The sequence below is a fragment of the Myripristis murdjan genome, chromosome 6 (assembly GCF_902150065.1).
Source record: "Myripristis murdjan chromosome 6, fMyrMur1.1, whole genome shotgun sequence".
Lineage (NCBI taxonomy): Eukaryota > Metazoa > Chordata > Actinopteri > Holocentriformes > Holocentridae > Myripristis > Myripristis murdjan.
The window spans coordinates 19485207-19500185 of NC_043985.1; the positions used below are offsets into that span (position 1 = coordinate 19485207).

Consider the following 14979-nt stretch of genomic DNA (forward strand, 5'->3'; position numbering starts at 1 on the left):
ACTGAAATAAAGTCCTCCAGCCACTCTAGCTGCTGACCAGACATTACCTCCACTCAGCAGCACATCAGAATATAACGCTCACTTACACATATCAAACCCAGGAATTAAGGTTGAACTCAGATGTAATAATTACAAACATTTAGAGTGTAGAATACAACACTAAAAAGGCTTGCCAAAGTCTATTATGAGCCTTGGCAGGAGCAATATTTCATGGGCCTTTAAATCCAGAGTCATACTATACCTGTTCTGTGTTGATGGATGTCTGAAAAGAGAGAGGGATTTCTCTTTTTTCCCTCCAACTCTATTTCAAACACATAGAGGAACAGTCCTCTCCATCAAACTGGTTCTCTTGCCTGTCACCATGTGCGACACAATAGATGACATTTGAGTGCAGAGTTTGAGGGTTTGTTAATATTCACAGACATGCAAAGTGCGAGATTGCTTTTTGGGCTGAGAGCAAGAGAGATCAAGTGTCCTGGTGAAAACCCATTTATCAGGGACAGCTTGTCTGCTGCTCCGCACATGGAGCCCCATCCATCTCCATTTACTTAGTATCTGTGGCCCATTTCTCTGGCAAAGACCAGCTTCAAGTCCTCTTGGCTAGGTAGACACACTGTACCACAGATCAAGGATGCAAGGAGAGCGGAGGGGATGCATGAGGAAAGTCCTGGTTACTGGAAATCTTCATGCTTTTGCGTCAGAGGCTCAAAAGAAAATAGTTTACTTGCAAATCAAAGATGACACAAAACCAGGTAACATTCAAGATAGAAGCCTAAACTTTCCTGGCACCTGAAATTCCATTACCACTTTTCATTTGATTTGTTGGTTCACTGCAGAAGTATTTGCTAATTACCCGGGCATGAGACTGTGAGTGATTAATGGCGAGTATAGATGTAGAAGCTCTGAGATGTAAAATTGATTACCTATGATAACATCAGTTGGAGCTTTATTCAGCATATTTAATGCTTAGTTGGTTTTTCCTCTCAAAGGGCTCCTTTGCCTCTATTGGCTGTGATAGCACAGATGACTCAGCAGTGGTTACAGGGGATAGAGATTTAGCCAGTTGTTATTTTGGCATTTGTCTTAATTTTCAAACAATCTAGGGCAATGCCCCACCTGTGCTTCTTCAGGAGGCAAAGGTGCATATATCAGGGATTATATGAAATGCTACTTCAAGTGTACAAAGTAAGTTAAGGAACAAGTGTAACCTAGAGAGCTTGAACAGCCTGAATGGGATGAAGTCCTCCAACCTCTGCTGTTCAGTAGCCTGCAGCCTCACAGTTGTGGTCCATTTTCCTCTACCCATGCCTGCTGAGTTCAGCAGATTGGTGTGAATTGGTTGGAGTTTATACTGGAAGAACCACAGGGCTGTATAGTTATCAGTACAGAGACAGAGAAATTGAGAGGCGGCAGAAAAACTGGGTCAGGTTATATAATGATAATAAAAAGTGATAATAAAAAACTTTATTTGTATAGCATCTTTCATACAAAATGCAGCCCAAAGTGCTTCACATACAAAAAGAAAACAAGGGACCCAAAAGTAGACAAACAAAGATAGTGTTAAAGCAGAAGAATAAAACTGGTAAAAGAAATGAATGACAATGCTATATTCATGAAAAGGCAGACATCCTACCTTGTAACAGTCAGTCATTCATTCCAAAATTTGCAAACCAAATAAGTCTACATATGAATTAAAAAATTTGTAAATAAATAAAAATAGAATCATATGTATTTTTGTACCATAAAATGATTTGTTTCAAGAGGCCTTTTTTTCCTGAGAGGGATATTTAATATTTTAGGACAAAATTTCTCAGTTGCAGGTGTCCTTGCAGTGATCTGATTCTGGGACGAGGCTGTGAGCTGAGCGGCTGCTCATGTTTGAGAGTCGTGGCATAATTAATTGTTTTTGGAAACAAGCGTAATGGTGTGGTAGATGCTGTGCGCCTGTATCTTAATGTGTTGGAGTTTTTTATTGAGCAGACTTGCTCTGTTGTAAATGTGCAATCAAGACATCAATCAAGAGTTCCAATCAATTATTTAGAAGATTGGTAGAGCAGTGCAAGTCGTTCAGTGCTCTAACGCTTTACACCTTACTTTCTAAACATTTTGAGGGAGCAGTGAGTGTTTGCAGTTATTCATTAGCTGTGTGTGTGTGTGTGTGTGTGTGTGTGTGTGTGTGTGTGTGTGTGTGTGTGTGTGTGTGTGTGTGTGTGTGTGTGTGGTCCTAGTAGGGAGAATCAATACATGGGATAAGTTGAGTTGTGCAAACTCATTATTTCTGAATGAATTTCCTCTTTTGCACCCCCTCCCTTCCCTTTCTCTAACACACTCACAAACATACACACAGAGCTGATTTAATTCCCTTTTAACTTCTACTTAATGACTTTACATTGTGTACCCTGTCTGAATTACAGGAGACAGTATAATGAAAGAGATGCTCCCTGTGGTAGGCCCTCCTCCTCTTCAGTAAGGCCTGGCTGGGGCTGGAGCCAGAGCTCCATCCGGTCTGTGTGAATGGGCCCCAGCAGAGAGGCCAGACACCATGCTCTGTGCCAGTCACCTTGCCTGACGTCTTTGTACACTCTGTCCTGCCCGGCCACTCTGCTGTGAGGTCTGCTGCAGCCGGTGTCATGTACAGCATGCCATCACCTCCATCTCAGGCCATTATTGATCAGCCTCTTGGTCTAATCCCTATCCTCTGCGCCGCTGTCGGCCACGCTTCGATCTTCACTCACTGGGTTACAGCTGCGGCCGCTGGCCGCTTGATGTCTTCATAAACCTGTCCACAGTACATGCTACCCTGCATCTCTCATTTCCTCCTCGCCCCATGTCTTTAATGATGTGTGTTTCTGTGCGTGTGTGTGTGCGTGTGTGTGTGTGTGTGTGTGTGTGTGTGTGTGTGTGTGTGCGCGTGTGCGCGCACGCAAATCTGCACACACAAGTGTCTGACCAGTCCTTGAAGTATTGCCCATTCGATCCGAACCAGCCGTGACCCTGGGAGTGAGTGAGGTGATTTTCTTCCTTCACTTGAAACGCTCCACCACTGAAGCAGTTTCACTTCCTCATAAATACTTCAGGTCCTCAGCGCTCAAGGTTTAAAGTGATTTCCCCAAAATTAAGTTTCTGAGCATGGAGTAATCCATCACTGCCATTTACGCTGCTTCCAGACAGGGTTTTTCTTTACAGGTTTATTAAATTAATACCTTTTCTGCCTGGCTTTGGGGAGCGGTCTGAATGAATTATGATTCCACACAGTATGAGTTAAATCATGCTTTTCAATCCTGAAGGTAAGTGAGGTGTTTCTCAGAATGCTCTGTGTGCTGCTCATTCCACCTTTTAACTAATGGCCCACAAATGTCTGGTGACTATGTGTTAGGCATATCATTAGGTAAATGTTTATTTTTCTGGGCTCTCTTCCACTGGCAGATGTGGTTTGACATTGTTCCTTGGGAACAGATCTGTGCTGGGGAAAGTCTCCATGGTATCTGCTAATGATACCAATACCCTCCACTGCCTCGTTCTCACCTCAGGTGTTGAGCTCCTAATCTGTTGGCATGGGCTGGTACAGAATGACTGGTGGGCCGAGTGCACCGGTTAGGCCCTGGGAGAGCTCATTGACACAGCATGGCCTTGCTCCAACCTCTGTGCTGACCTTGGTGGAGGATGGACAGGATTTGTGGTTGTCCTCCACCACAGGTTCAGCTATAGCTTCAAACTGAGTCCGCTCATCAGGATCCTCTCCCTCTGTATGTCTTTCACTCCATCTGTGTCTTCCCCTGTTCCTCTATGCTGCTCTCCTTCTTTGTCTTGCTTCCATCGCCACCAATCCCCCCTCCTCACCACCACCACCACTCTGGCTCTCTCTTCCAGTTCTCTTTTGGCTGAGTCCCAATGCCTTTGAACCGGCTACACCCCACTTCCTCTCTCAGTGTTTGCCTCCTCCATTCTGAGCTGAAGTGAGAGGAGAGTAGAATAAATTGTACCCACTCTTGTCCTCTGATAGACTTTGCCCACAGCTTTCCTCCTATGGGGGGACAGGTGACAACAGATAGCTGCTATTTTTGAGGGAACATACTACCTTTCTCAGTGTGCCTGCGAGAAAGGACACCAACCCCGCCGCTCACACACAAACACACCTTACTTTCTGTGTCTGTCTTTCTGAGAGTATGTCTGTGCAGCTTTTGTGTGGAATGCAGAGTTGTGACAGAAAGGGAAAGCCCTGTGTGCCTCCTAGAGATTTGTCATTATTTATTGACCATAAATCCCCGGGAGTCTCAACCAGTCACAGTCTCTGATTGGGGGGGACTTGGAGGGGAGAGTAGAGATGGATTTAAGACAGGTCTGACTCTCACATCTGCAGGGACGGTGCACTTAGACAAGGAGCCGGCACACCAGGGACACCGGCACACTACACACTAATGGAAAATACATGGCAATGTGGAGGAGGATGTATAGAGGGCTAGCTGTTAAATCGCCAGGGGGAGTGACAGTGTGTACAACAGACTGACACTGGGATCAGGGAATATAAAGGTCTTATTACTGATGCAAGTCTGCTTTCTCCCTCAGCCCCCCTCTTTGCTGCTCTCTCAGCAGGCGGCCAGGGACAAAGCAATGAGAGTGTAAACATTGTCATGGAAAATCAGATGAAGGCACTGTCATTCTGTTAAGCAATCATCTTTTTGGCTGTGTGTGACAGAGTGTCTGTGCCCTCCAGATGGTGGAGATGCAGCCCCACTGTCATCCGCAGAGAGCCACATCATGTGGTCAGTCAGTCAGCCAGCCAGCTAGCTAGTCAGTCATCCAGAACTGAAACAAGGAGGGGAGTCTGTGAGTTAACCACCAGCCTGCCAGCCATGTTGTTAGCCCACCAGCCACACAGACAAGCATTTAGCCAAGCAGCCAGCCATGTGGTCTTTCAGCTACACAGTCCTTCTAGCAAGACAGCTTCACCTCGACACCGGTCCAGTCAGTCAGCCGGGCAGCGCGGAAGGAACTAAACCCCAGGACACTCTGATCTCACCGGAGCCTCACTTTATCATCAGCGAGAAGTGTATAATATGTCTCTACACAGATAAAGAGATCATATCACACATACTGAGTCAAATATCACATCATTTTTCAAGTTAAAAATAAACTTGTTCTGATCCTTTTTTATGGATGCTGTGGTATTTCAGGCATTAAATCTGGTAATGCTTTGTGTACAAGCAGGTTTTGATGAGTCAAAACAAGTGTTTTAATAGTGGAATGTAGATTACAACAAATCTCATGGGATCATGTTCCAAAAATATGCACAAACTAACTAATGGCTATTCTAATGAAATACACTGGTTGATGATGGCACGAAAGAAGAGCTTACAAAAAAGGGAAGAGTAAAGTTGCAGGAAAAAAAGGGTTTGAAAGCACCAGTGCTTCATTGGAGGCAGTGGGACAGAAGGAATGACATCTCATATTAATGCACAGAATTATTTAATGCTAACATACCATCCCAATGCCACAACATATATTTACACTCTACACTGAATATAAGGGTGTCTATATTAAAGTGTAATGGTATTCGTTCCCTCTCCGCCTATCCCACCACTCTGTAAAATGAAGTGCACTGGGAGGAGAGAGCAGTGATGGGAAGGGACAGGGAGGAATGACTATTAAATAACTGATTATGTAGACTCAAACTAAAATAAGACACTATGAAATATATTAAGATGGTCACATTTGGGTTTAACCCAGAAAAAAGAGAGAACTGACAATTTAGTGCTTGAAACATCATCAAATATGCTTATGTGGAATGTCTGGTAACATTGCTCTATCTCAAACAACACCTAGATATCTAAGTGTTGTTTGATCAGTATGCAGAACAGTGCCCTCTGCTGAAAAAATATTTGGAGGAACATTGATTGATACAAAACACTGCAAACTCAAGGTTGAACACGTCTCATGATTTGTGTATCTTAACATTTCTTGTGTTTTATTCATTTGACCTTGTGTGCTACCTGTCATATTTACATTGTATACCAATGTTACATTTTAAAGTAATCCTACTGTTAGACCCATCATTTATCATCTCTCTCTCTCTCTCTCTCTCTCTCTCTCTCTCTCTCTCTCTCTCTCTCTCTCTCTCTCTCTCTCTCTCTCTCTCTCTCTCTCTCTCTCTCTCTCTCTCTCTCTCTCTCTCTCTCTCTCTCTCTCTCTCTCTCTCTCTCTCTCTCTCCCCCGGTCAGGTCGAACTGGCTGAAGCCGTGCTGCGGGAGAAGGGCTGCGCTGTGGCAGGTGTGTCTGCTGTCGGCAGGCTTCAACTGCTTCCTGGTGGCCTGTGTCATTCTGGTGGTGCTGCTGCTGACGCTGGAGCTGCTGATAGACACCAAGCTGTTGCAGTGTGAGTGTCTATAACATGGTGATGGGGGCCAAATCAGTGTGATGTCAGCTGAGCTTATGGCTTTGAAAGCATGATACTGACAAGTTGGTACTCTCTGTTCAGCATCTTGCCTAGCGCTCTTGGAGGGATTGACAAGTGGACTGCTTAGCACCACTGTTGACAAATTGTTATACAAAAGCATTTTGTCAGTGGATAGACTGTACACAGGCCTAATACAAGGGATCTAGCTCGCCAGTGCTTTGGTAACACAGGAAAATCACATACTGTTCTTGTTATTAAGAAGAATATTGGCCTGAAATAGACAGCAGCTTTGTACAAAGGAGTTAGACATGGTGAAAAGGCCAGGTGGTAACATTACATTATAACGTGGACCGGATCAGAAGAAGTTGATTTTTCTACATGTGACCCTGAATAATTGGTAGTAAATAAAGGTATAAACCAGTGGGCTAATGTAGAACCTTTTTTTGTTTCAATGTGACAAAAGTCCTTTGAAGAAAAAGAATAAAGAAAATATTCAAAATTTAAAATATCAATGTATCCCTTTAAAGATATATTTGATCTTTTTCCTCCTACAACAATATCAAATTGTGTACACTATGCTATACAAAACTATTAATATACTGTACTATATTATACAACACTACACTACACTAAACTACAGTATATGGCTTTGAAATATATTACAGTATATTTTTAATACACTATACTATACTACAGTATACTGCACTATACTAAACTACAGTATACTGCACTATAGCATACTACAGTGCATTTTTAATATACTGCACCACACTGTATTACATTTACTGTGGTATGCTATGCTATACTATATTGCACTATAGTACACTGTACTGCACTATACTGTAATATCCTACCCGCACTATACTGTACTATATTGTACAATGTGTTATTTGTGGATGAGTTTCAATAAATTCAGTCAGCTATACATTTCACTCAGGATGATGCTAACATTTTTACCATCACCCTTTCCCTTCAGCCTAAATTGATATTGCATCATTTATTACAGATTTGCCTTTGACAAAAGATAATAGATGTGAAATACTTATGTGAGGGTGTGAGGATAAGTATAAATGCTAGCAGTCAGCCTCATCTCATACACCTAATGTATAATGAGGCGCTGTCAGTGAGTATCTATCCATGGACTCGAGGCTCTGATCCATCATGGTCTTGGGAATATAACCCTCCCATTAGTATTCCATAGTTAATCCAGAGTGTCAGGTGGTTGAAATGACAGTGTGACCTGTGTCACACCGATATCACCTTCATCTACATCATTTGGCCTCATGGAGATGTCCTCATCTATCATAAGTAGAAGGTCAGGGGTCGTGGCCTGTGTGATGTCAGAGGGCTGAGAGAAGAATGCTTGCCTGGCAGGAATGTCACTCCAGCCGTATCTGAATGCATTCAGGCTTTACTATTCCTCTGGGACGTACAGACGAGACAGGACAGACAAAGGAGAAGTAAGACAAATGCTTGAAGGGAGATTAACGGACAAAGAAATTGGGCAATAGAGAGCTGGCTGCTGGAAGAGTGCGGCGAGGAATGGAGGAAGATGAATGGACTGATAGACAGATCACTGAACGTGGCAAACAAAGACAGATTGGAGGGGAGGTGGCGCGTGCAAAGAAGCACCTCAGCTGACAAGCCAGTGTTGTCTGAAACTGTCTACAATTAGCCTGATGAATAGGCAGGAAGATACATACACATTTGCATCTACAATATGTATTCATATTCATGAAGTCACTCCATCTATATATATATATATATATGTGTGTGTGTGTGTGTGTGTGTGTGTGCTGTATGTGAGCTTATCCATCTATCCCGAGGGATCCTTGAGGGGCTTGCGAGGAAGTCCTCGGCAGAATGAGGAATAGTTTAATAGTTTAATTCATTCGAAATTCTAATGATGCAAAAAAATGTGTGAATGATTACTTTACCATTAATTTCAGTGCTTTGAATCTATTTGTCAGTGTTGAAGTATGACATCTAAACAATTTAATGCTTAATACAAACCAGAATATCATCCATACTATAACATTTCATACCGGGTTCCTTCAGGTAAAATGACTTTGAATGGGGGTTTGAGGCTTAGTGAAAACCAACTTAGGGGTCCAGAACATGAAAAAGTTTGAAAACCACTGGACTAGCCATTGCTAAAAAAAAAAAAAAAAAAAAAAAATGCTCCTTTTTTTATGTATTTATTTGTTTTTTGTTTTTTTTTTTTTTATAGTTAACAATGCATTCCAGTTTGCAAGCATCATCCACTGGATCAGCCTGGCCATTCTCTCTGTGTTCTTCACCGAGGTGAGTCTCTTCCTCTTCCTCGCTCTCTTCCCCCCTCTCTCACTAACCACAAACGCGGGCTCACTTACAGCTGATGCAGCTGCCTATTGATTCGTGCTATGTTGTGCAGTATGTGGCCGGTGAGGTAGGGGTGGATATTCATTTAATTACTAACAACACCATGAAACGCCCCGTGTCTTCAGCCCTGTGATGATTATTGCATTCTAATTATTGGACGTGTAAGTGGACTCTGAGCATTAAGTGGAAAGATTAGAAAGCCTCTACCCTAATCTGCTGCAAAACCTCAGATATTTGCTTATGTACAGTATATGTTGTTAACGCTGAAACATTCGGTCCCGTTTGAGGTATTCTATTGATCTGCAACACCATCACTTTAAAATGCAGATGGGGCTGCTCTGTGCCACTACTTTTAAATATTGTCAGGGCCTCAGGTGTGTTGTATTGATTACCATTTTCCTTACAGCCAGCAACATTTGTCTTTGTTCCATATACTCGACCTCTCCACTTTTTTTTTTCCTTTTCGTGTAGTTTTAACTTATCAATAAAAGCAACCCTTAACGATTCATTTAAACACTGGAAACAGCTGGGTGGCTGGTTTCTCCTTCACAGCCTCCTTGAATATCTGAAATGAGTATGTAGGTTGGGGGGTGGCAGAAGAGGAACAGAGAAAAAAGGGAGTGTTTGCCCTCTATCGCCCCTGCTGTGTCAGCAGAAAGGGGTGAATACTGTGTCTTTAATTGTTTTGATACAATCCTGCTGTGCCGCTTGTGATGTGTGTGAAGATGATATCATTGATGAAATGCCGGCAGAGAAATGAAAGAAATCAGAATCACAGCCACCATTCCTTTTGCTGAGATTTTCAGTTTTTTTTATTTTTTTTATTGGGAATTACAACTGAAGGAAGAATGAGTTTAATATCCGCGGCTACCCAGTTTATTCCGCTGCCATCTCCCAGTTTCTGTCACACTATTATTCTGTCCTTGTCTCCCTCCTTCTCAGCCTGCGTCTAACCTCCTCTCTCTCTCTCTCTCTCTCTCTCTCTCTCTCTCCATCTCTGCCCCTCTGTCTCAGACGGTGTTCAGGATTGTGGTGTTGGGGATATGGGATTACATAGAGAACAAAGTAGAGGTAAGCTCCCAAGGGTCCCATTAGTCCTGACTCGGGCCCCTTTCACTGCAGTGTCATTCCCTCAATGTCATACCTCAGTGTGGCAACTTGAAAACTATAGACATTAAGTAGCCTGGTGTGTATATCTGTGTGTGTGTGTGTGTGTGTGTGTGTGTGTGTGTTTGTGTTATTTTCTCAGGTGTTTGATGGAGCTGTCATCGTCCTCTCTCTGGCCCCCATGGTGGCCTCCACAGTTGCCAACGGCCCCAGTAGCCCCTGGGATGCCATCGGCCTCATCATCACACTGCGCATCTGGAGGGTCAAGAGGATCATCGATGGTAAGGCTGGGAGGGACAAGGGGGGTGGGGACGCTGGGGCTGCTGGGAGGGCTGGGGGCTGATGTCCCCTGTGTCCTGTCCTTTACTGTCAGGTCACTGAGATAGATAGTGCAGCGTGGTCTCTGCGGTAACAGCTCTGTTCCATCTTGACGTTGTTTGGTTCATTATTTTTTCACTATTTCATTATCTTTCCCCAGGAACACCTGACACCTCCTTGGAAAGCGTCTCTCTCAGTGAACTTCTGTACTAAATGTTCTCACACCAGCTGTTATATGCAAATTATTTTACACACAGGTGCAAACAGGACATTTTGTGTTTTGTTGGCAAACCTCTTTTTAAACTATGCTGCTCCCCCTTGTGGCTGTAGAATGCATATGCTGAAAGAAAGAACCCCAAATTAGTGAGAATGACAACTGGACTAGATTAATTGCATTGTGTGCCACATAACTTCACAAAGGACTGTTGGATCACGTCAGTCACACGACTAGGCCATGACCAGTTCTGAATAACAAAATAGTTTTCTCAGTCTCTTGATTGCATGTTTTAGCTACTCACACTACATAACAACATAATTACATCCCATGCAGTAACTGCTGCAATATGAGTTGTCACATCTTCTTCTGAGAAAAAAAAAAAAAGGGATTGCCCTCAAGTTGTTACATCAGTTTTTAGGCAGATGTCACAAATCATGAACATGCAAGTTTTCATTTCAACCCAAAACTACAGCAGCTGATTTCTCTATCTAACACAACTTCATCCAAAGAGGAAAAAGCTCATAAATGCAATCAGACGTAATTAACTGTTTGGAATGATAACCTGCAGGCCCTCAGTGGTACGATCTGACACCACTGGTATAGTACAGTGTTATGTGCCCTCTTGTTCCAGCCTACGTGCTGCAAGTGAAGGTGGAGATGGAGCTGGAGATCCAACAATATGAGAAGGCCAAAGCAGTGAGGGAGGAGCAGCTTGACCGTCTCACCCAGATCTGCCAGGAACAGGCAGTATGTCTTCTCATGCCCTACCTATTTATTGAGTTGTTATATATCGCCATAGCAGCATACCACCAAGAGAGGGCAGCAAAGTACTATGCAGGAAGACAAAATCTGTGCACGTAAAACTCACAGCATATCTTCACAAAATATAAATTACACTCGCTGGAGAAGTCATGTGGTAGCCAGGCTCCATTGCCTCAAAGCAATCTATTGATCACGGCTTAATTTAATATTAATAGAGCTGTATGATTGCTTTCAGCGTTTATTGCTCAACTGAAGCGTGTTCTCGTAAGTGTGAAAGTACATTCACTGAGAGATCTTTATTTCCTCCAATATCAACCTAAAAGCGGGGGGGGGAAGTGTTTTATAGTATATCCAACACTGTTCCAGAGATGTATGGCGGTACAGTATGTGTTCTAAGGTCAGCTGTGATGCAACCAATTCAGTAAACAGAATTAAACAAGCATACAACAAAGAGGCAATGCATGCCTCTGGACAAAAGCTGATTGCATATTAGAGTGAAGTCACTCTAATATGAAATCACTATGTCCTTGTCAGTGTTAAACAACCTTAAAATGTTCTGCATGAATTTGTATTGACAATTCAAAGAAAATGACAATTCTCTTACGTTCTTTCTGCCACTATTTGTGTACCCCACTCTCCTTTTAGTTTGAAATCAGGCAACTGAGGGCCCACCTAGCCCAACAGGACCTGGATCTAGTGGCAGAGCGAGAGGCAGCCATGCAGATCCACCATATGTGGGGTAAACAGAGCAGCGGCTTCCAAGAGGTGGACGGATTGGCCCCTGGAGCCAGCGAGCATCACGGGCCGGCTAAAGCAAGAGAGCCCGGGGGGCCTGCAGGTAATAGTCTGGAACACCCAGCTCGTTCATATTACATACTGTGAGTAAACCAAAGATCTCCAAGCAGCCGGGAAGATTAAGACTGCTTGCCATGGTAGACCAGGTCCATGCTAAGTGGTTGGACGAATGCAGAAATGCTCTCAGTGCTTTGAGCCATGTTGGAACAGTGGTGCCTTCAGCTGATTGTGATAATGTGAATATGTTGGAATTTTAATATGCTGGAAAACAAAATTAAGTTACAAGTATAAAAGGAAAAATCACATCAAACCATAAGCCTCTGTAAATAGTATACAACACATTCTGTGATCCTCCATGTTTATTGATGGTGGACATCACACACTGGCAGGGTGGTGCTATGCTCACTGCTCAAAACATTCATCTTAGAATCCAAATCGAAAACACTGCCGCCACACTTAAATGAATAGATGGACTATAAAACTTTCAAACAGTGACAGGTCATAACTTACAGGACTTAAAGGAACAAAGCGCTGTCAGTGCAGGTGATGTCAGGGCTCAAAACATCGAGGCTATTCCTTTATCAAAGCTATAAATCACCATGTGACTTTGCCATACTTCTGAGGTATGGTGTGTCCAGTCAGGCAGCCTTTTAACTGGGCCTGCTCTTATATGCTCCTACTATTAATCATTCAGAGATTGTCTGTGTCGCATTTTAAGCTGAGCAATGTGCACCTCCCTTGGGACGTTCATAAAATGAATATTTGACGCAGAAATATAAATGAATATAACCCATCAAACAGTCCTGAGGGACTGTGTAGAGGTACACTTGAACTGATTTAGGGTCAGAATACATCGCACCGCAAGTTTGGCACTTTAATCATTCAGGTGCTGTGAGCTTTCTATTATCTAAACATAACCAAGGGGTATGGATTTTAAATCACTGAACAAGCTGATGTGCAAAGATGGATCCATAAAACCTTTGTTCTCTCTTTATATTACCCATGGTTACAGTATCTTAAAACGCACATTGCATTCACTTTTAGTGTGTCTGATATTGAGTATATTAAGTATCCATGTCTTATTTTTTCAGATCACCTTGTTCAAGATGACATGAACAACTACATCAGCCAGTATTACAGTGAGCCAAGCAGCGGTAAGTATTTTCTCACATCTGTTGTTGCACCAGCATATTCTAAGGCCATATACAATGTGTGCTGTTTCCCTGGTAGATATTGGGATCCCAGACCCAGCTGCACGTGTCATCACCACAGCAGCCATAGACGTGCACCTGCCTAACAACCCCAGCCAGCTTCCCTCTTCTTTGGTGAGTGCCGATGCAGTGCCATCCAGCCGTTTGCAGCGGACTGGCAGCTCTGTCAGCGAAGCCTCCACCACCACAGTGTCCCGCTCCAGCTTCAGTGCCCACCAGCACAGCATCAGTAGCCACACGCTGGGCTCCACCACAGACTGCAGCTCTACGGTGCGTGAGGCTTCCACCTCCACAGACTACAGTGGCCAGCGCTGCTACCCTCCACCCTACAGCAGCCCTCTGGCCCTGGGCACACAGCCACGAGGAAATCCCAGTGCTGTGGTGCAGGAGCTGCTCTCCTCTCTGTCTGAGGACTCGTGTCTCACCCAAAAGGGTCTGGACCCTGTCAACCTCAAACTGCCCAGCCCTGCAGGCTCCACCAAAACCAGCCCTGAGCTGGAGCACAGGGTCAACATCTACAACAAGAGGAACCAGGAGAGCCGAGTTGGGCTTCACACCAAGCCTGTTATTCATTTGCAGAGCAGTGAGCCTATTCTAGAGGAAAAATACAGAATGATGGAGCCAGTGGACGCCCCAGTTGGCCGTCTGTCAGAGACATAAGACAGCACCTGGCATGAGGGCATCGCAGGACTCACTCTTCAGATCAATTGCAAAAACACACGCTTGACTAAGCCCCCCAGTCTTGGGGGTCATGGCACACATACTGTATGTCTGTCCTCCTCTTCATACTGTTAGTGTGAGTATGCTGGAACTGAGACTGGTTTCCTTACCAGAGCAGCACAAATGAAGGGCATGGAGGACAGAAAAGGCAGACTTATGATCAGGCACTAAGTATATCAGGAATTGACACTTAAAAAAAAAAAAAAAAAAAAACTTATGAAAACTTTACCAAAAGAAACCAGCATTGGGACTCTTCCCCAAAAATTTCAGACAACTGGTCTGTGCAGAAAATCTGGCTTTGATGTGTTAAATTGTGATATTACTTGGAGGACGTGAAACCGGGGAGGGGGCGGTGCTGGGGGCTTTGTTCCTCCAATACTTTGTAGGAAATGGAGATGCTAGACTGATGAGATCACTCGAGGGACATCCCAATATGTTAGGCTTGTATTAATGGTATGATAACTGTTCATGTTTTGGTAGTCAGTCTAGTGTCTCCAGCCTCACAAAGATCAGTCCTTTTTGACAGGACTGCTGCAGGGTAAATTTGATCTGCGTTCAGATGTTGAGCAGTGATCTCAACTTCTTTCTTATCTTTGTCTTTCTATATTAGCAATGTTAACATTTGTATTTAAATTCTATGAGTGGAAAAAGTTCGGCAAACGTGGAAGATTTCAAGTGATTCATAAAGTTTTTAACCGGGTGCCATGGATGAAGTCTGACCAAACCCAACTGAGTCGTGTTTACAGAGTCTTTGCAAAATACAGCATGTCCTATACATGCCTAATTGATATAAAAACTGGTATCTACCTGCACATGATAGATTTCAAAACATTCAGGTCTAAAATATTATTACATTTTCTTGACATTACTGTTTGAAAGCTATGTAAATATTTCAGGATGGGTTTGATCATCACATCACAGCCAAATAAAGAGAGGGATTTACAGTGGACCTATTATAAATTGTCACTCAGAAAGAAAAGTATTATAGCATGAACCTTCAAGATTTGCCTCTTAAATATTGCAATCTAATCCTGTTCATGTCAACAGGCATTTTGTATAATGCTCATGGAGAGAAAGAACTGCAGCAGGAAGCC

The 14979-nt window shown here is 43.4% G+C and overlaps 2 protein-coding genes across 3 annotated transcripts in view; both read left to right on the forward strand.

The window, feature by feature from the left end:
• Nucleotides 1–2169, forward strand: part of lactb (lactamase, beta) — a 22237-nt gene extending 20068 nt beyond the window's left edge. For both annotated transcript variants that reach the window (XM_030053346.1, XM_030053347.1), the window contains exon 7: nucleotides 2143–2169. The gene's annotated coding sequence lies outside the window, so the exon portion shown is untranslated. The remainder of the gene's footprint in view (nucleotides 1–2142) is intronic.
• tmem266 (transmembrane protein 266) overlaps nucleotides 1–14927 on the forward strand; it is a 26232-nt gene extending 11305 nt beyond the window's left edge. The window contains exons 4-11 of the mRNA XM_030053349.1: nucleotides 6219–6373; nucleotides 8625–8698; nucleotides 9770–9826; nucleotides 10005–10143; nucleotides 11029–11144; nucleotides 11805–11997; nucleotides 13046–13108; nucleotides 13185–14927. Coding sequence (XP_029909209.1) covers nucleotides 6219–6373; nucleotides 8625–8698; nucleotides 9770–9826; nucleotides 10005–10143; nucleotides 11029–11144; nucleotides 11805–11997; nucleotides 13046–13108; nucleotides 13185–13825 — 1438 coding nt within the window. The 3' untranslated portion in view covers nucleotides 13826–14927. The remainder of the gene's footprint in view (nucleotides 1–6218; nucleotides 6374–8624; nucleotides 8699–9769; nucleotides 9827–10004; nucleotides 10144–11028; nucleotides 11145–11804; nucleotides 11998–13045; nucleotides 13109–13184) is intronic.
• The last annotated feature ends 52 nt before the right edge of the window (nucleotides 14928–14979 follow it).